The 20,986-nt window shown below is 38.8% G+C and overlaps 1 protein-coding gene across 1 annotated transcript; it reads right to left on the bottom strand.

Moving 5' to 3' along the window:
- Positions 1–353: 353 nt before the first annotated feature.
- On the bottom strand, positions 354–20,983 carry MZT1 (mitotic spindle organizing protein 1). Its single transcript, XM_059144440.1, has 3 exons — positions 20,786–20,983; positions 10,644–10,789; positions 354–2,145 (listed from the first exon to the last, which is right to left on the bottom strand). Exons 1-3 carry the CDS (start codon positions 20,859–20,861, stop codon positions 2,122–2,124), a joined length of 246 nt encoding a protein of 81 aa, XP_059000423.1. The 5' UTR covers positions 20,862–20,983; the 3' UTR covers positions 354–2,121.
- Positions 20,984–20,986: the final 3 nt, after the last annotated feature.

The following is a 20,986-nucleotide window of genomic DNA, read 5'->3' as shown; positions in this document are numbered from 1 at the left end:
TGTCAAATAAATAAATAAAATCTTAAAAAAAAAAAACCAAAAACACTAAAGTATGCTTGATACATGTATGAAATTTTGTAGTCTCCCACTATGTAAAGAATCTGTTACTTGAAGTAAAGGAAAATATAACCTCACATATATTTGAAATGCCAGCTGTTTCCAAGACTGGGGCAATGTTAATGTAGCGTTCTCCTTTCACTACCAGGAGAAAAGCATATTTTACACCTCAAGCCTAATTTTACATTGTAAATTATAGAGCCTTTAAATAATCCTAAGTATTTATCTAAATACAGAATACCTACAGAAACGAGTTATGTTCATAAAGTATATATTAAACCAAAAGTACATGTCAATACTACCAAAATGGTTTTATTTTTGTCACTGACAACATGCATAATGGTATCATCAACTGCCAATTGTATCATCACAATTTGTTTTGATTTTTTTAAATAGTACTGAAGTATGCATTAAAAATATATGTTTACATTTAACACTTAAAGAAACTCTCTGTAAACATAATGCCTTCTCAATATATTTTCCTGCTTTGTATCATACATAAATAACCTACAAAATAATAAATAAAACTATTAACTCTTGTGGCCTAAGAGTATATATCAATTCTGGAGCTTGACAAAAATGTTCTCTTTATGATTTTCTGGGTAACAACATACAGAACTTACAGTGTTTACTACCAAATAAATGACTTACCACAAGTCATTATTGTCTCCCAACTGAGTCTGCCAATAATACACCTTCCAGGGTCCTTGGTAAAGATGCTAGGTGCTTACAAAGTCTAAATAATCACGACTAGATTTTACAACAGAAGGCTGTCACTTAATTACTAATACTAAGCCTTACTTTGTCTGAAGTACAAAAATGCTGCTAAAGAGTAAAAACTTGTACTATCATTTAAATGGAAGCTAACAAAATCTAAAATAAAACCAGATTAAAATCCTATCACTCTTGGATAAAATATTCTATCGAGATTTTGCTACAGAACAGAATTAACACTATCCTTCATTTTCCAAAATTCATTTTGAACCATCGCTTTATCTAAAACTTTCAGGGAAAAAATAATGACACAAAACGTGACCTTGGAAAGGAATACTTATAATTCCTGATACACAACACTTGATTATATAGTTTTTGTTTAATGAACAGACTCTTTATTCCTTCAGAAAATATTATTTGTTGACAGATTCTTCCTATTTAGTGATTATTAGGTAATAATATATTAGGTATATTGGGATATATTAGGTAACTACTCAAACTATTTTTATGTAATAAAATTAAAGAATTATGCATATTGGAAATATTTCATTATGCATTATTTTTTAGGCCATCATTTACAGAGTATAGAACTTAGAAAGAAAAATATTACCAATTAATATTTTCATTAAATTTAAATGGTTCAAATGACAATAATGAGCACTATCATTACTTTTAAAATCTAAGTTTCTAAGTTTTATTTTTCAGTCAATACAAAAAATGATCTGGTTCTTATTGTTAAGGGCCAGGAAAACTTTCATGTTTAAAAAACTAAATATTCTTTAAGGAGAACAGGTTAAAACAAATGATTTCTGTGCTCTTATAAAAAAGATTCTGATATACGCTGTAAATCTAAATCAAATTTCACAAATGGTGGCTGAAATTCTGTCAACTTTTAGCCCAATACAACACAAATCCACAGTTATTTTGCATAAACAATTCAAAATTAAATTTTATAATGGAAATGTCAACAAGTCATAACTACTACATTACTTCTGATGGGTTCCACTATACTTTAACCAGGCACAGCAGATGTGCACATCTGATAGACAGACTGCTTAGAAAATTAAAGCTATCAGAGCTATAAATAAGGAATACATAAATATGAATACAGCGATGCCAACGCATTAGAGCTGTTAAAAAAAAGTAGGATGTGATATAAACACATCTGATAGTTCTCTCTGTAAGCTATTTTCCACTGATTTATAAAGCTATGGTTTTATAATTCTTTTAAAAAGGAAAATGTTTCTACAATGCTGCATGCAGTAATTTCATTGTACATTCCTGACTACAATGCAATCTTCAAATTCTCTTGAAGAGCTTGACGTATCTCATCAGGATTTCTCCAGAAAGTCAGCTTGTCATATTTTCAGCAGCCTAGAACAAGAAAGTAAGTTTCATTATAATAAAACCACGAAAAAAGAGAAACCATGGAGATATATTTGTCAATACTGCATTGTCATTAACAAACGATGCCTCCTCCACATATCCACTTTTAGGAGGATAATGCAGTGAGGTTTTCACTTTTTGCAGTACATCAGAACTACCTCTTGAACTGACTGCTAGGCTAACAGTGGAAAATTGTTGCATCGTATTAAATAATACAATTAATATAAAAATACACTGCTATCTGAAAAACTGACCCAAGCAGACCTTCTCCACACACTGTATCCACCTTATCCAGTCTTTATTGGCTTGTCTGTTTCTGCATGTTTCATTATAGCGTGAAAAGGGGATTAAGAATGAAAAAAACCTGTTAGAAAGTAGAAGAAAAAAGGGGAAAAGGGAATAATGGGCACAGGGCTAACCCTGGTTTACCTATACCATGAACTATTATACTTTCTCTGATTATTCTGCAGAAATTTTCAGACACCATGTAAGTCATCGGTAAATGATTTGAGACATTTCTTTTCCCTCTTAAAAGATTTATTTATTGATTTTAGAGAGACAAGAGTGACTGCACACATATGCGCTCAGGGAGGGACAGAGGGAGAGAAGCAGACTCCCTGCGTGGCTTAGTTAGCCTGGTAAGGAGCCCAGTGGAGGCTTGATCTCACAACACTGAGATCATGAGCTGAGCTGAAATCAAGAGTCAGATGCTCAACTGACTGAGCCTACCCAGGCGCCCCTTGATACATATTTCTAAAAGATAAGGATTTAAACAAGTAATTTCCTAATGCCAAATATGAATATGATGGTTTTAGCTAAGTTTAATTTTAGAGATACACAGTAAACTTTTAATTCATTTACATTTCAACTTTTTTTTTTTTTAAGATTTTATTTATTTATTTGACAGAGAGAGATTACAATTAGGCAGAGAGGCAGGCAGAGAGGAGGAAGCAGGCTCCCTGCTGAGCAGGGAGCGCGATGCGGGGGGCTCGATCCCAGGATACTGGGATCATGACCTGAGCCAAAGGCAGAGGCTTTAAGCCACTGAGCCACCCAGGCGCCCTACATTTCAACTTCTTAATTAAAACTTTTAAGTTAATACTTTTAAGTTTAGCCTAAATTCAGAGCCCTTTCATGAAAATCCCTTAACATGCTGGGAAAATTGTAGTTAACTCAATCTGAAACATTCTCTTTGCAATCAGCAGAACCTACCTTGTTTGCCCATATAGTTGGCTACTCCAATTAGCCTTTTGCTTCTTTGGGTTTATTATTTACAAGGATTAGAAACTAGTTTGGAGAAAATCTCCCTCTTTCCAAAGGCTTCTTATTTCTTTCTACCCTTAAAGGTTCTTACATTAGCTTTAGCTGCAAACCTTTAGTCTCCTTCCTAACCCCATTCTCAGTATTACTTACTTCAAAGAAGACTTGAAATAATATAAACAATTTTAGAATGTTTTAAAAATTAAAATACCTTAATTCTAATGCAATTTAATTTGTCTGGTCCCATTCCATTTTCATACTAATTTTAGAGATTCTCCTCCAAGAAACAGACAATGAAACAAGTATTTTCACCTAAACTAAGAAAGCCATCAACCTTGTACAGCATTCCTCTTATAGGAATATAGCACTCCTCTGTTTGAAAGGAAAGCAAGGGCTTCCTAAAGAGCTCCAGTTACCATTAGACTCCAAAATTTCATAAGCATCGGCCCTGGGAAAAACCAACTTTAGCAGTCTTCACACACTTTGCTTTCCTGTAGAAGTTTATTCCCTCCTATGGGAGGATGGGTAGGGACACAAGACTTATTAAATCCCTTATTTCTCTCCCAACTCCAAATTGTACAGCTCCAGTGTCCTCACACCATTCAAACCTTCCTACAGCGCGGAGATGCATCACTGCCCCTAGGAACAGTGATCATACAGGACAGCTCCAAGAGAAAGGGCAAGGCTTATTAGTGTAAAGTGCATCAATAATAGTCCATTTCAAGGCACCTTGGTACTAAAGTAGAAGATACATGAAGAAGGTTTTGCCCAAAATTTCTGAAGCCACAATATGTAAATGATTGCCTATACATAAATATTAGCCTTGAGAAGGCAATACTAAAGTTCAGTGTTTGATAGAATAATTCATAAAAATAAAGCCTATTTTACCTGTAAATGTATTCATTAAAAGACATGGAAACCGAAAAAAAGATAGTCTATTTTTAAGAACTGTACCTCAATTAACAGTCCTACTTATGCTGTGGGAGATACATACAATGTGACACATCTACTGATGCAAAGAAACTGACGCATGTGACACACAATCAGCTTCTTTTAGTATAAATGATTTAACAATATCAATATACAAACTGTGAGGAAGACAAAACAATTAATGAAAAACTGTTGCAATTTTCTACATAGTTAACTAAAGAACAAAGGAAAAACTGGATATTTTAGAACAATAGCCCCTTGCAATATTTCAGGATGTCCTTGAATTATTCTATTTATTTGACAGACAGAGATCACAAGTAGGCAGAGAGGCAGACAGAGAGAGGAGGAAGCAGGCTCCCTGCTGAGCAGAGAGCCCGATGCGGGGGCTCAATCCCAGGACTCTGGGATCATGACCTGAGCTGAAGGCAGAGGCTTTAACCCACTGAGCCACCCGGATGCCCCTATTTTACACATTCTAAAAGAGAGGTTAAGTACCATGTAAGGAAATTCTAATCACTAGGATTTCTAGGCAAAGGCAGTAGAACACAACAGGGACAGTTTTTCCTTACTCTATTATTAGTTCTGAAAGAACCAGACAAAAAATAAAGTGAGAAATTAAGCAGCATACCCAAAAAGGAGAAAACCACCATCTGCTTTAAAAGTCTAAAGGGTGGCCAAGAAAAGCTAGGTATGGTTCACAGTGCAGCTCAGAGCTAACCAGCTCCCAATCCCAACCTACCAGTAGCAAGTAAGAGAAAATAAGCACATGTGAAAGGTTATTCCTTAATCCATGAAGTGTATTATTTTTTATTTTTAAAGTAGCATGACAGAATGGTGTTCACCAAATGTTGCTGATTATCTCTTGGGTGGTTCTGAATTATTTATTTCCTTCTTTATATTTTGGTATTTAAATACTTTAAAATTATGAGCACTTTTAAATAAAAATTATAAACAGATTTCAAAAATTCCTTTAAAGAAAAAAGTTCTAAATTAACAGATTTTTCTTCTTTGCTAGGCACTTTTCAGAATTCTCCTCCCCATCTAGTTTTAATGAGAAACTGGCATACTGGCTGCTGTTTATGGAGAAATATGTTTGTGTGTGTCTGTGAGACTAATCTTCCATTCAACGGGTAATGCGTTCTGATTTTGTTTATCTTAATTATTGATTTTGCCTCCTGTACCTCACTACAGTCCACTATTCTCACTATGGTCCACTATTCTCACTATGGAGTAACTAGCATGTTCAAAGCTAAAAAAGCTATGTCAAGTAAGTAAATTCTGAATCTCCTATCCTAAAACCTTGAGTTTATTTTGAGGAAGGAAGTGCTATGCCAAAGCACTTGTCAGTTTCTCTTTTATCCCATCAGCTAGGTTATTTATCTCTGGTTCCTGTATGGCACTGAAAATGCATTATAATATGAAAACTTCATGCTCTTTTGCCTCCCTCTGCTCTGACAAATTCCAACATAAACAACAAAAATTCAAGCAGTTGTGTGAGATGTTTATTAAATAAATTATTTTCCAATAGCATTTCAGAAATTTACTGATCAAACACTATGACGTTGCATTTTATTTTGAATAGCAGGATTATGAGAGAATACTAAACCAGGGAGTGTTCCCATATATCAGTCCATTATTCTAATCACATTTTACCCTTTCTCAAAAAGCAGGCTTAGATATTTTTTTAGAACCTATTGTAGGTAAAAACTTAGTAGTTAACAGCTCTGAAGTCAGAGTCCAAGTTCAAATCTCAGCTCAACTCCTTCTCAGTAAGTCCTTGGGAGAAGCTGGCCACCACAAGCTTCAGTTTCCTCAGCAGTAAACTTCTAACAGCAGTAGCAGTACACTATCATTGCTGTGACTCAAAGTACCCAGAAACATTATTTATTCTTATAGTATTCAGCTATTTTTCTTTCTGTCATATGAAAGCACAGTTGAGTTTAAAAAGAAACAAAGTTTGAATAGTTCCTATAAAGATTAAAAAATATTACTAAAAGAAATTAGCAACCTATATGCACATTTAACAAAGGGTTTACATTCAGAATATTTAAGACTACCAATACAAAAGAAAAAACAGACAACCCAGAAAAAAATGGAAAAACTACTTGAAAAGTATCTTGTAAGAGAAAATGGCCAAAAAACATGTAAAAAAACACATTCAACCTCATTGGTACTAGGAGAAATACAAATAAAACCACCTAAGAAACCCATACACACCCACCAAAATGACTAAAATTAAAAACACAATAAGCATTGGTGAGATTTGGGGCAAGAAAGGAAAACTCACATGCTGCTCATGGAAACAGAAACACAACTACTTTAGAAAAGTTTGGCTTTATCTATTCAAGTTGAAGATAAAGATTACCTAAAACCCAAGCAACCTGATTTGTAGATACACACCATTGAGCAGAAACGCAGGCCCAGATGCATCAGGAGACACGCACAACTAGGCTCATAGCTCATAGTCCTAACAGCCCCACACTGGAAGCAATCGAATATCCACTCACAGAAGAAAGGATAACTGAATAGTAGTATATTTGTACAATGAAGCATTATTTCAGTGAAAAGGACTGTATCACAGCCACACACAACATAAACAAATCTCCGGAGTGCCTGGGATCTGCACACAGAATCTGCTTGACATTCTCTCTCTTCCTCCTTTCTCTGTCCCTCCCACTGCTCCCGTGTGCACCTGCAGGCACTCTTACGCTCTCTCAAATAAAGTCTTAAAAAAAAAAAAAAGAACTTTACATGACTCTACTCGGAAGTGGAATCTTTAAAAAAAAAGGAATAAACAAAAAGCAGAATCAGACCTATAAAAACAGAAAAAACTGATGGCCCACAAAGGGGAGGAGAGAGGGGGATGGACAAAATGGGTGAAGGGGGGAGGAAGAGAGAGGGTTCTAGTTACAGAATAAGTCACAGGGATCGAAGTCACAGCATAAGGAACAGTCAGTAATATTTTAATAGTGAAGTTACAGGGCAGCCGGCAGCAAACCTGCTGGGGCAGCTGGTAGCTCAGTCAGTTAAGCTTATCTGCCTTCAGCTCAAGTCATGATCTCAGGGCCCTGGGATCCAGCCCTGTGTCAGTCTCCCTGCTCTGCCCCTCTTCTCGCTGGCTCTCTCTCTAATAAATAAATAAATAAATAATCTTTTAAAATTATATATATAGGGTGCCTGGGTGGCTCAGTTGTTAAGCAGCTGCCTTCGGCTCAGGTCATGATCCCAGGGCCCTGGGATCAAGGCCCACATCAGACTTCCTGCTTGGTGGGAAGCCTGCTTCTCTCTCTCCCACTCCCCCTGCTTGTGTTCCCTCTCTCTCTCTCAGTCAAATAAATAAGTAAAATCTTTAAAAAATAAAAATAAAAAAATATATAAACCTGTCAAGTCACTAAGTTGTACATTTAAAACTAATGTAAAACTCATGTGTCAACTATTCTCAAAAAAACGAGGAACAAAAAAATACCCTCTCAAACATAATGTTAAATGAAGAACCCAGTCAAGACTGGGCTGTAAGATTCTGGTTTATAACGGAGGACATTAGGAGAAGGAAAAATGAACTAGGGGAAATCGGAGGGGGAGACGAACCATGAGAGACTATAGACTCTGAGAAACAAACTGTGGGTTTTGCCGGTGGGGGGGGGGGGGGTTGGGGGCTGGGTGAGCCTGGTGGTAGGTATTAAGGACAGCATGTATTGCATGGAGCACTGGGTGTGGTGCGTAAGTAACGAATCTTGGAACACTAAAAAAATAAATTTTTTTTTTTAAAGATTCCGGTTTATACCACATTCTAAAATTTTACAAAATTAAACTGCATCATTTAAAAACCCATGTTTAGTCAGTAAAACTGTTAAAAATATGAAGGCTTCTACCATGAAAATCAGGGTAGTAATTACTGGAAGGGGGAGCAGGAGAGGTTAGTGATACAGTGATAGGGGAGCTCAAGGGAACTTGTAGGGCTCTAGCAATGAAAATTGTACAGATATTCTCTTTATGATAGAGTTTTGCTCTGTAAATGTCTTCTGTTTACCTTTCTGTGTTTCAAGTTTTAAAAATCTTGAGGCACCTGGGTGGCTCAGTTGTTAAGCATCTGCCTTCAGCTCAGGTCATGATCCCAGGGTCCTGGGTTCGAGCCCCACATTGGGCTCCCTGCTCTGTGGGAAGCCTGCTTTTCCCTCTCCCACTCCCCCTGCTTGTGTTCTTTCTTGTGTCTCTGTCAAATAAAAATCTTTTAAAAAAATAAAGTTTAAAAATTCTTCAAAACAATCCAAATCACTGGAATTTACTAGAGATTGACTAAATTTGAGATGGGTAAACTACATGTATTATAGTTTTGTTTTCTCAAAGGAAAAAAAAAAAGCTGGAGAAAAGTCACTTTGTCCTTGCACAAGTTTTCAGAGGAACTAAGTTGAATCAGTATCTGTAGTGAGTTACTGTTATATAAACATGGAAATAAAATCACCCAAGATTTTAAATCATGTAAAGCAGAGTAAGAGAGAGAATATACTTTTCCTGTTTCCAATGTGAGCAACTAAAAAGTGGTGAGTTTGTATTTGGAAAAAGGTGGTCCTCTGGGCCCACAGTGGCTGTGCAGCCAATTGGCCTCAGCAGTCCCTTCTTCTCAGAGCTACGATGTGCCATTCTTCCCTTTTCTTTTCTTTCTTTCTTTTTTTTTTTTTTTTTTTAAAGATTTTATTTTTTTGACAAATCACAAGTAGGCAGAGAGGCAGGTGGAGAGAGGGGAGGAAGCAGGCTCCCTGCTGAGCAGAGAGCCCGATGAGGGGCTCGATCCCAGGACCCTGAGACCATGACCTGAGCCGAAGGTAGAGACTTAACCCACTGAGCCAATCAGGCACCCCAATTCTTCCCTTTTCTTGAAGGAGAAACACATGATCACAGACATGTAGGCCTACTGGCCAGTTTCCTTCCTGCAGAATCCAGGTACAGAATCCCAGCTTTCCTTTATTTTGTCTGGGTTCCTTTCAGTCAAGTCCAAGACGGCTGACTACATTGATAAATCACACATCCAATCTCCTCACCAGAGCCACACCTCTGGGTTTTCTCTCTAGAGCATGCTCTCTAGGCAAGGCTGAGAATTTTCCAAATCAAGTGCTGGTTCCTTTTCGCTTACCAGTTCCTTCCTTGATTTCTCATTCATCTTCTATCTTATTTTAAGTAGCAGGGAGAAATTTTGCTCTTATACTTTCCGCACTTTGCTAGGAAATTTCCTCAGCTAAATGTCCAAGTTCATCATTTACAAGTTTTATTTTTCTTCCACTTGTAAAACATAATTCAGCCATGTGCTGTCATTTTATAATAAGGACAACCTTCCTACCACTGCTGAATAATATGTTCCTTACGAGATCTCACCTGAAGCCCCTTTAATGTCCATTATTTCCAGCAACATTCTGCTCATCATGATATATGTACAACACAATAAGCCAATTAAAGCCTTCCCTACTGCTCTTCTCTCCTTTCTGAGCCCCTACCAGAATTGCCTTTAATGTCCCGAGTTCTACCAACACTTTCTTCAATGAAATCTGGGTCCTTTCTATTAAGTATGTAAAATTTTCCAACTTCTACTCAACACTTAACTCCAAAGCCACTTCCTGACTTGTAGATACCTGTTACAACAGCACCTCACTTGCTAATAGTGAAACCTAGCTTTCTAGGGCTGCCATTACCAACTGCCATAAACTGGGTGACTTAAAACAACAGAAATTTATTTTCTCGCAGTTCTAAAGGCCAGAAGTTCCAAATTAGAGTCAGAAGGCTCTAGCAGAAGATCCTTGCCTCTTCGTAGCTTCTGATGACTGTCAACAATCCTAGGCCACTACTGCAATCTCTGCCTCCACTGTCACGAGGCTGTGTCTGTGTCTGGGTCTCCACATGGTGCTCTCTTGGGTGTATCTGTCCAAATTTCCCTTGTCGTATAAGGACATCCGTTATCCATTATGATCTTATCTTAACTTGATTATACTTGCTGATAAACAATTTCCAAATTAGGTCACATTCACAGGTACTAGCCTTGTACAAATCGTTTTGGGCACAGACACAATTTTACTCACAAGGAAAATTCTAAACATACCTGGAGACTTCTGTGAAGAGAAAATGTGGTCCATGATAGTAGCAATTTTTGTAACTGAACATCTGCTACTAAGTTCTGTTTTCAGAATTTCTGATGGTGACAAAAGCTAGTTTAATAGTATTTGAGTAGGATCTTTCACATAAACTCATTAACCACCTTCTAAACAAAAGAATCTTTCTTTAGAATGAACTAACACACAAACTCTAACCTTTAGTGCTTCAGTGGCCTTGCGAAGTTCCTTAATAACTGACGATAAAGCTTCTGGATTAATTCCTTGTTCACAAAGCCGTACACAAATAGACAGAGTTTCCATATCTAAGCCAGTATTCAAAATTCTTGAAATTTCCAGCAGAACTGAAAAAGACACAGAAGAAACTTCAAAAAAAATTACAGTAAAAAAATGTATACAACAATACGTTGTTGTTCATAGAATACTGCACAGTACCAAAGAACTAGCACAACATCACTAGATTTTGAAATTGTCATGTAATACAGAAATACACTTATACCCTACCTCCACATAACTGCTCTTTTACACTTTGATTTATAGTCTACCATTTACTACTTAAATATATGCATCATAATCAGGATTATTCTGAACATTTCTCCATTTTTAGTACGCTTTTACAATGTAATTTAGTTTCATAACATCCCGTTTTATGAAAACACATACATTACTTAACTATCCTACTATTTTAAGAGTTAAGTGGGTCTCATTTTTCCCCACTGAAATAATCCTATGATAAGCATCTGTACATGATAACTTCATTTTATTTCATTAGGATAAATTCCTAAAAGTGGAACTGCTCAGTAATATACATATTTAAGCCTTTAAGAGTACTTAGAATCTTCTACAATTTGACAAAGTAATCATGTCCATTAAAATCTAATAGTAAAAAATGAAAGCTTATTTTTTAACTTCATTTTTTATAATACTTCATTTTACTATAGTTTATAAAAATAATTGACATAAGAAACACTAGCAAAGAGAAGCACAGAATATAAATACATCGGCTTCATTAAATTTTGTTTTATGGTGGTTGGTCCCCAGAGCATGTTTAGAATTTGTTAAAGTCAATGGTCAACATGTTATCTATGGCTTCCTGTAATATTTTCCCTTGGCATTATACTTAGAAAGTTATTCTCCATGCAAAGATTATATAATTATCCACCAGTATTCCCTTCCATCACTTCAAAGTTTATTTCCTGCCTGCCTATAAACATTTAACTCCCTGGAGTTTGGGTAGAAGATAGGATCTAACCTCACCTCCCCAAAATAAGCCAATTTCCTCAACATTATTTATTGAGTGATCTTTCCTTCTACTACTTGGTTAAGATGTCACTTTTATTACATAGTAAATTCCCATTTATCTATGGATCTGTTGCATCTCTATCTTATGTCAGAACCATGATTGTAATTACAAACATTTATCAACATACAGAAGGTTAAACATTCTTTGTTATCTTTCCTTTCACAAGCTTCTTTATTCTTTCAGCGAACTTAAAAGATCTTGATCAAGGGGCACCTGGGTGGCTCAGGTGGTTATGCATCAGACTCTTGATTTCAGTTTACGTTATGATCTCAGTGTTGTGAGATCCAGCCCCGCATTTCGGCATTTCCTCCCTGGGCGCGGAGCCTTCTTAAGATTCTCTTTCTCCCTCTCGCTCTCTGCTCCTCCCCCTGCCTCTTTCCCTCTCTAAAAATCTTAATCAATTCCAAGCACGAAGTCCATTTGGATTCTGACTTGAATTGCATAAAAACTATGTTATTTTGGGATGAATGGGAAAGTTAACAATTTTGAAGGATACATGAAGTCCAACTCCTTCAAAAAACTAACATCCAAGAAAAACAAAAAACAAAAACCATCCCATGATGTTTATGGGATGGGTCCTTCTCACTTTTTATCAGACATTTATTTTCATCTCCAGAATCTCAAGGTTTTTTTTTTTATTTTAAATGTCTTCTGTGCCTATACTTAACTTTTTGAATACATGGGAATACAGTTTTAATGCCCTTGTCCATCTAATTCTAATATCTGTGTCAGTTTCAGGTCTGTTTCAACTGACTGATTTTTCTATCATGGCTTGTATTTTCCAGCTTTGCATACTTAATAATTTTTAATTAGATGCTTGACATTGTAAATTTTACCTTGCTGGTTGCTATTTTTATATTTCTATATTCTTTTTTAGAATATTTTCAAACATATTCTTGAGCTTTGTAATGAGATGCAGTTATCTCATTATTTCATGACGTTTGATACTTTTGAGTCTCTTAAGATTTATATAGTCAGGATCAGAGCTCTGTTTAGCATACAGCTAATTGTTTCTCATCACTGAGGCAACACCCTCCTGAGTGCTCTACTAAATGCCTCATGAATTACGAAGTCTTTCATTCTGGCTGGTAGATACAAGCAGTTTTCAGCCTTTGGTGAGCACTGTGTACTGTTCCCTCTAATTCTTCCGGATGCCTTTCCTAGCTTTGTAGGTACTTTCCTCACACACATGTGCTAATCAAAAGCTCTGCTCAGTATTTGAGGGGGACCCTCCGACTGGTCTCCAGAATTCTCTCTCTGTAAGCTCTTTCCTCTCAGGTATTCTGTCCTACAAACTCTACCTGCTTTGGTCTTCCTGGATTCTGAACTCCTTCTGCTAACCCTGGGGGTCCACACCACTCCCCAACTGCGCTAAGGCCTGGAAACTTTCTGAAGGTACCAAGAGCAGGCAACGACTGGGCTCTCTTCATTTACTGTCTCTGGGATCACTGCCCTTTACCATCTGATGTCCAGTGCCCTGAAAATCATTATTTTGTCTGGGTTTTTGTTTTTGTTTTTTCCAGGTAGAAGTGTAAATCCAGTTTTGTTACTCCATCTTGGCTGGAAGCTGACAGTCCTTTCTGTTTCATTTCTTCAGTTTTGACAAGCCGACATATCAATACTGCTCTTCAGCTATATGCAGGCGGTCATTCATGTTATCTGCTGAATTTATTTCAATAACTCTATTTTAAGATTTCTAATCCTCCCCCATTAATTTCTTGTCCTTATTTCAGTTAAATGCTTTTTTATAACCACTTATTTTGTGGCTATTGTTTCTGCCTTTACTTACTGAAGCTATATTCTTATCTTTGGCCATTTCTGAGATCTGTGTTTTCTGTTTCTTCAAGTTCAAGCAAGCACCAAAAGAGTGGTAAGGGTCTGCTCTCTACAGCACCTGACTTCAAATTTCACCTTCATTACTTGGTAGGCAAGGCTACCTTTCTTTTATTTATTTTTTTAAAGCTTTACATAGGAAGAAAGAAAGAGAGCAGCCAGCAGAGGGAGAAGCAGACTCCTGGCTAAGCAAGGAGCCCGATTTGAGATTCAATCCCAGGACCCTGGGATCATGACCCGAACTGAAGGCAGACACTTAGCCAACTGAGCCACCTGGGTGTCTCAAAAGGTAACCTTTCTGTGCCTTTACTTTATCACACTGTGAAATAGGGCTAATAGTACTTCTTTTACAGGATCATTGTGAGGATTATAAGACATACTCAGAATGCTGTGTCCATTGGCATCTAGTGCACAAAGAAACAGCTATTATTACTACCTTCTCTTTTTTCAGTTCTCATGCGAGTTGTTTGTTTTTCAACTACCTTAGGTACTTAGTGATTTCTGCCTGGAAGCTCCTCTTCAACAGGAGATGATTCTTGCTGTTCTGAACAGGTGAAGCATCCTTGGATGGGCAGTCTCACACTGGTCTCAGGCCTCTGGCACAGACCTAGCGGAAGCACACTGGCTCCAGAGCCACAGACATGCGGACGGTACTTCCCAATTCCTGGCCATGGCAGATGGTACATTTCTGGCCCCAGCTTCACTCAGGCAGGGCAAGTGGTTTGTCAGGTTCCATTCCCAGTCTCCTACTGTGGTTCCCATCTGCTCCTCTTTGGGGGAAAACCTCTCCCCTTCTAACCAGGAGATTTCCCTTTCTTGTTTTTGAACATGGCTGCGACAATAACTGCATTTTTGTATTGTTTCCTATCATTTTTATATGTTTCGAGCAGAAGGTTTTAGCCAAGTGCTCCATCATCATCAATTCTGGTAGTGAACCACCGATTTCTTTAATTTTGAGTTCTATCTTCACAAATGCATTCTACCTTGCTTTGGTATATTCTAGGTGATTAGTGTAAATGTTCTAGAATATGACTTATTTTTATTTTGTAACCAGCCACCTTAACAAATTCTACTGAAGTTTTTCAGTTAATTCTCGTTTTCTAATTAGATAATCATTTTACCTATAAATAATAGTTTCATACCCTTCCTAACAGTCTTTTCCTTTTATAATCCTGCATTATTTGCTTAAACTTTCATATCAGTGGTTAGAAAAAATTCAGTGAAAGTAAGCATTTCTAATTTTATTTGGAATGCTTTCAACACTAACATTAAGGATGATGGTAATTTCATACAGCTATCCTCTGGCGTGTTAACAATGTACTATTGTCTTTTGCTAACACTTTAAAATTAGAGAAAAAGTACCGAGTGTTATGAATACCTTTTCATCAAACACTGAAATAACCAGGTAGCTTTTTCCCTTTGACAGGAATGAAAGAACACATTACACTGACAGACTGTATTCACAGCTGAAGAACAGTGAGCATGGGAAATCCCTACTTTTAAAGTCAGCAGTTAGCAAACTTGCTCTTTATATGGAAGTAGCTGTTACCTTATCCCTCAAGTTGTTCACTGTAAATAGACTGCTGAGAAAGAGAAGAAGAAAGAGAAGCCAGGGCCTTGCCTTTTTGGCCTGCTGAGCAAGAACGTACGGGTATGATCAGGGCTCAAGCTGCATCTCCCAACAGTGACACTGCAGGACTTCTGACACTTAAAGAGGCGATAGAGCTTCCGTTGAGGCACTCTCCCTTGCAACCCAGCCACCAAGTGGGAGGAAACCCACATGTTCCAGACAACAGCCCCTGCTGCAGGCATGTCAACTAGAAGACTGTGAGGGAGGAAGCTTCAGCATTAACTGCAATGCATTAGAAGCCCTCTATGAGAATTACCCTGGTAAGCCTAGTCAACCCAGAACCATGAGAGACAAGTAATTGTTGCTTTATACAAGTCTGGGATGGTTTGTTATGCAGCAGCAAACGAAAACATGTACTCTCTGACCCTACTCCAGGTCTCCAACATTATCACCATCATCAGCATCACCATTATCTGTTGCTAAAATTCTCCTTTCCAGTTTTCTCTTCATGGTAGACCCCATCTATCAATGCTCTGCTTATTCCCGACTTCATGCCTTAGTTCATGCTTTTCTCCTGTGTCTTTTCTCTTTTCTCCATGTAACTCCATGCTCTCTTTCAGGTCCATCTCAGGACTAGTATTTCCTTCCTTTAAGCTTTCTTGTAAAATGTATGTAGATCTTTGCCTCCTAACTTCATAAGCCATCTATAATAAGTACTTCTGCAGTGCCTACTGTATAATTGGCCCTTACGTGTATTCTGTGCCTACTACACTACTGCTGGGAATATAGTTGTGGAAAAGACAGATACAGTCCCAATCAATCCTCATGGAATTACATTCTACAAAAGAGAGATACTAAATAATAACTGATCCTATTTAAATGGGAAAGAGGGATAAGAAAAGCACACCTCCAAAACAAATTAGAAGGGTGTCTTACATAGTTGTGAAAGATAGTGTTTAGGCAAGACTTGTGTGAAGAAGTGACAAGTAAGTTTACACTTCAAGAGTGACAAGAAATCAACCTACCTAATGCAGAGGTAGGAAGAAGTGCTAGAAGAGTGAGAGGGAAAAAAACAGTTTGTGCAAAAGTTCCCTGACTAAAAAGAACTTGGTAAAGAACCTTTCATAGATCCAAAAGGTTCTTCATGTAAAGGCAATGTAATTACAGGAGCAGCGTAAGTGTAAAATATGAGAAAAGACAAGACACAAACACCCACTAAGGCTCTACTAAAGATTTTAGAACTTTAGGAAGCTATTAATGAACATAAAAATGGGAGTATGACAATCAGATTTTCATTTTTAAAAGACTCTGGTTGCATAATAGGGTATGGATCTTGAAAAGAGACAGAAAACCCACGGAGAGGGAGTCGTTAAGTTACTGCCATCTTGGGGACAGATAAGTAGATGGCATGGACAGGAGAGATTAGGACAAGTGGTCAAATCTGAGATGAAGCAAGAACTGAAAGGGCTTAGTGAGAAACAGAAGGTAGGGGAGGTAAAAGAAAGCAATAAAGATTCCTAGCTTTCCTTCCCCCATGAGTAACTAGACTGACAGCCTAGGGACCATACATTTGTTTCACCGACACCACCGTATACACTGTGAACTCTCTTAACTCCTTCTTCTAGTTTACTACCTGATATATAATAAAGTAGCCCTACACTGAAACCCTCTGGTAAGGAAGAGGTTCATTTTTATTATAATTATAAAGAACATGATTACTAGTAGTAATTGGAGGCACAAGGAAAATTTTAAAATATACAAAAATAACAAAGTATGAAACTATTAATATAGTATCTAAAATTTCAAAACTTTGAAAAACAAGAGGCAAGTGAGTACACTGGAGAACAGAGAGAGAGGTAGTAGAAAAGACCAACATTTTAAAGAAGGAATCTGGAAGAGAATGTTGAGGACTAAAAAATGAGAGCAGGGGATTGATACAAGAGCTTATACTAAATCAGGGCTAGGATGAGTCAGGTTCCTTTCAGACTGAGCCACACAGATATATTAAAAAGTCTACCTATTTTTGAAATATCATTATCAAAATGCTTTCATTTCACAACAAAAATATAAGTGTTTATAGCTGAGTTTTACAACCCTGAAATCATTCAGATCCATTAAAAGATTAAATTATGGGGGCACCTGGGTGGCTCAGTAGGATAAGCATCTGCCTGCGGCTTCGGTCATGACTGGGATGGAGCCCCGCATCGAGTTCCCAGCTCAGCAGGCTGTCTGCTTCTCCCTCTGCCATTCACCCCACTTATGCTTGTGTTTACCCACTCTTTCTCTTCCTCTGAAGTAAATAAAAATCTTTTAAAACCAAAAAGATTAAACTACTGTTAGCCGACTCTAGTACTGATGGGAGAGAAGTAGTGAGGAAGATGAGAATATACTAAATCTTGAAAGTGCAGAGTCAGACTCAAACTTCTGACTCTCATGGCTAGATTTAAATAGAGTGAAACCCCGCATTGACAAAATTTCAAATAATAATGTTATTTAGGTAGTTCTGTCTAGCACCTTGGCTGCGCTAAAGTTTTATTTCTGGGAATGAATGTGGAGGAACTTGGGACTATAAAATGATAACATGGGGACACCTGGGTAGCTCAGTCGGGTAAGCATCTGACTTAGGCTCAGGTCATGATCTCAGGATTCTGGGGTTCCCCGGAGAAGGGAATCCATTCCCAACAGAGAGTCTGCCTCTCCCTCTGGGCACCACTCCACTAGTGCATGGCTGTGCATGTGCTAATAAATAAATAAAATCTTCAAAAATAAAATAAAATGACAACATGTAGAATTTTTCCAGTTCAGTGTATGGTCAATTATTTACAGTGTGCTTCTGTGTCTACCTTTGGGCTTCAATTATTATAGACAACATGGAACATCCATTAACTTTGGAGTAATTCAACTTCTCATTTTATATGACTCTCCTGGACTTCAATTATGGCATGACAGCAGGGATTTTCTAGAAGTTCAGAATTCTAATGGACATGATAGTCTCTAGCTGCCACATTTAACAAATGATGATTCACTGCCAACTGGGGTCTTCCCATCTTGAGGTTTGTAGGTGAACTGTGTGTTAGAGGAGCAGTGTTCTCTAAGAAACACAGCCTCTCATTGAATTTTGTTTTAAATCTGTTATTTCTTCACTTTGTCATGTTCTTACACTCAATAATCTTCATTTTACATATACTTCTCTCAGTAAAAATCCTGATCCAACCAATACAATCAGTCCTCATTTGTACATCAATAGTTCCACCAGAGATTAAAATGGGAGTTTCCATCCAAATGGGATCCTATGGCCGTATAATAAGGAAGCTGAGCATAGCTAACAAAACCTGACAGAAGTGAGGCCTCATACTCTCCATTCGTTTAAAACAAACACTGACTTCCAAGCAAAGGTGTAAGTCAATACAACCATCACCCACTTTTTGAAAGTTTGTCTTACTCCACTCTGCTTGTACAGAAGATTTATATTAGTAGATATTTTTGCTCCAAAAGCAATCCGAGTTTTCACTTTTATGAAAAAAGGCAAAAATGAAAATAGTGTTCAGTGTTTATTTGTGGTAAGCCATCACAGGGCATGACCGTAGCACTTAGAGTGTCACTGCCAAGCTCCTTCCCCAGGAACTACATTGAACATCTCACCATCAAGATACCAGAGCTCTGAACTGTGTCTGGGAGCATCTGTGCTTTATCTGTATTTATTTTGTGCATCTGTTAACAAGATATGTCCGAAGATATCAGAAAAACCTAAGAAAGGTTATTTTTTTGGTCTGAGAACACTCAAAAAATTTTTTTCCATATGAATCAATACTAACTGCTTCACTCTACACCATTTTGGCTTTAGGAAAGATTTCATGGAAATGCTCTGCTTTCAGATACTGGGGAAACGTATAATGTGGTACATCAAGAAGGAAGAGAAACAGGATTAATATGGTGTTAAGAATAAAATCTGGGGCGCCTTGGTGGTTCAGTCAGTTGAGCGTCCAACTTCGGATTTCAGCTCAGGTCGTATCTCAGGGAGGTGGGATGAAGCTCCGCCCCCCAAGAGCGGAGTCCACTTGTACCTCTCCCTCTGTTCCTCACCCCTTCTAAAACTAATGAATAAAATAAACAATTAAATTCTACTTTTGGAGAAACAGCAAAATAGATATTTGGTATGTAAAAAATGAGATGCAAATGTTCCAATAATATAAGTAGGTCTGGAAAAAGAAAGCACCAACCCTTGCAGAAAAAGCCTAAAGTCTTACTGGAAGCCCCATAAGGAGTGGCTGAATCAGTAAGTGGAGCCTACAGTGAAACAGACCGGGAGACAGAGCGGGGAGGCCGACACTACCGAGTGAGAATTGCAGTTACGTTTCAATAGAGATGGAGACTAATGTCAATATCCCCTGGAAAATGGGAAAAAAAAAAAAAAAGGCAATATTTAACACCCATCAAAACCATCTAAGTGGATGTGAATAATATGGAGACAAAGGAGTCTGCAAGTGGGACGTACATGTAATATAACACAAAGGTAATAATAACTATCTTTTGATTCATTATCTTCGATATGCCTTTACCTGGTCTGTGGGTATTTAATATCCACAAGAACCTTAGGAGGAAGTGACCTCATTTTATAGAAAAGAGAGACCCAGGCTCACTGGAGTAGTCGTAGTAGCTTGTCCAAACTCACCCCCAGGAGTGAAAGTGGCGGAACCAGCATCAGAGAGTAGAGAGAGGGTAACTCCAGGACACTCCATCTTCTAGCACGTGTGCGTGGGCTTGACACCCGCGACCCTTGGGGCGCGACCACAAGTAAATACACCTACAGCCTCGGACACCGGCGTCGCGGGCTCCAAGACGAAACGGAGCAATTCCACAGATGGGGCGACCTGCTCACTCGCCCCTTATTTAAGAAGAGCCTAGTTTAGGGGCGCCTGGGTGGCTCAGTGGGTTAAAGCCTCTGCCTTCGGCTCAGGTCATGATCCCAGGGTCCTGGGATCGAGCCCCGCGTCGGGCTGTCTGCTCTGCAGGGAGCCTGCTTCCTCCTCTCTCTCTCTCTGCCTGTCTCTCTGCCTACTTGTGATCTCTGTCTGTCAAATAAATAAATAAAATCTTTAAAAAAAAATATTTAAAAAAAAAAAAAAAAAAAAAAAGAAGAGCCTAGTTTAGGGCCAGAGACAAAGGACACAGCGGCGACGAAACACACGAGGCTACGGTCCGCACGAGGCTTACAGTCTTGAAGAGGGGTTCCCGCTCGGGATAGAGAGAGACAAGGGCGCTCTCCGCACCCCGCGCCGCGCCGCACCTGAAGCCGGGCCCCCAGGAAAGCACGCCCGGCCTCCGCCGCGGCCGAGGGGCGTGGCGCGCGGGGAGCGGGAGACGCGCGAGTTCCGCGCGGGAGGCACGAGGCGCGCGCCCGGCTGACGTGAGGGCTGGAACGTCGTGCGCGCGACAAACTACGCAAGAGCGAAGAGACAACTCTCAAAGGATGGCATCATCCGCACTACGATCCTGACGGGTCCCGTGGGAGGACCCCCAAGGATGCCCCTTGGGGCAGGAAGTGTACCCCAAGTCATTCTTGGCTTACCGCCGCCTGGGCGCCCTGGCTGCGGGACACGGAGACAAGGTAAAGGGGGAGAAAGAGGCACTCACCGTCCATGGTCTCCCTCACCGCGTTCAGATTCGCCGCCGCTGCCGCCGCCGCCCCGGCACCGCTGCTACTCGCCATGGCGGAGGCCGAGGGAGGCGGGAGAAGGGCCTGACCCGGAACTGGAGCGCCTTCCTTTCTCCTGGGCAATCACACCACGCGTACCCCGCTCACGCCGGGCAGGCTCCGCCCCTCGCGCTCGTCGC

This window comes from Mustela lutreola, chromosome 13, assembly GCF_030435805.1.
Source record: "Mustela lutreola isolate mMusLut2 chromosome 13, mMusLut2.pri, whole genome shotgun sequence".
Lineage (NCBI taxonomy): Eukaryota > Metazoa > Chordata > Mammalia > Carnivora > Mustelidae > Mustela > Mustela lutreola.
This window is presented reverse-complemented; position numbering and strand designations above follow the sequence as displayed.

Coding starts and splice junctions, on each gene's coding strand:
- MZT1 (XM_059144440.1), bottom strand. CDS start 20,861: ATGGCGAGTAGCAGCGGTGCCGGGGCGGCGGCGGCAGCGGCGGCGAAT. Junction 10,790..20,785: donor GGTGAGGGAGACCATGGACG/GTGAGTGCCTCT, acceptor TGTCTTTTTCAG/TTCTGCTGGAAATTTCAAGA. Junction 2,146..10,643: donor AGGCCACTGAAGCACTAAAG/GTTAGAGTTTGT, acceptor TTCTTGTTCTAG/GCTGCTGAAAATATGACAAG.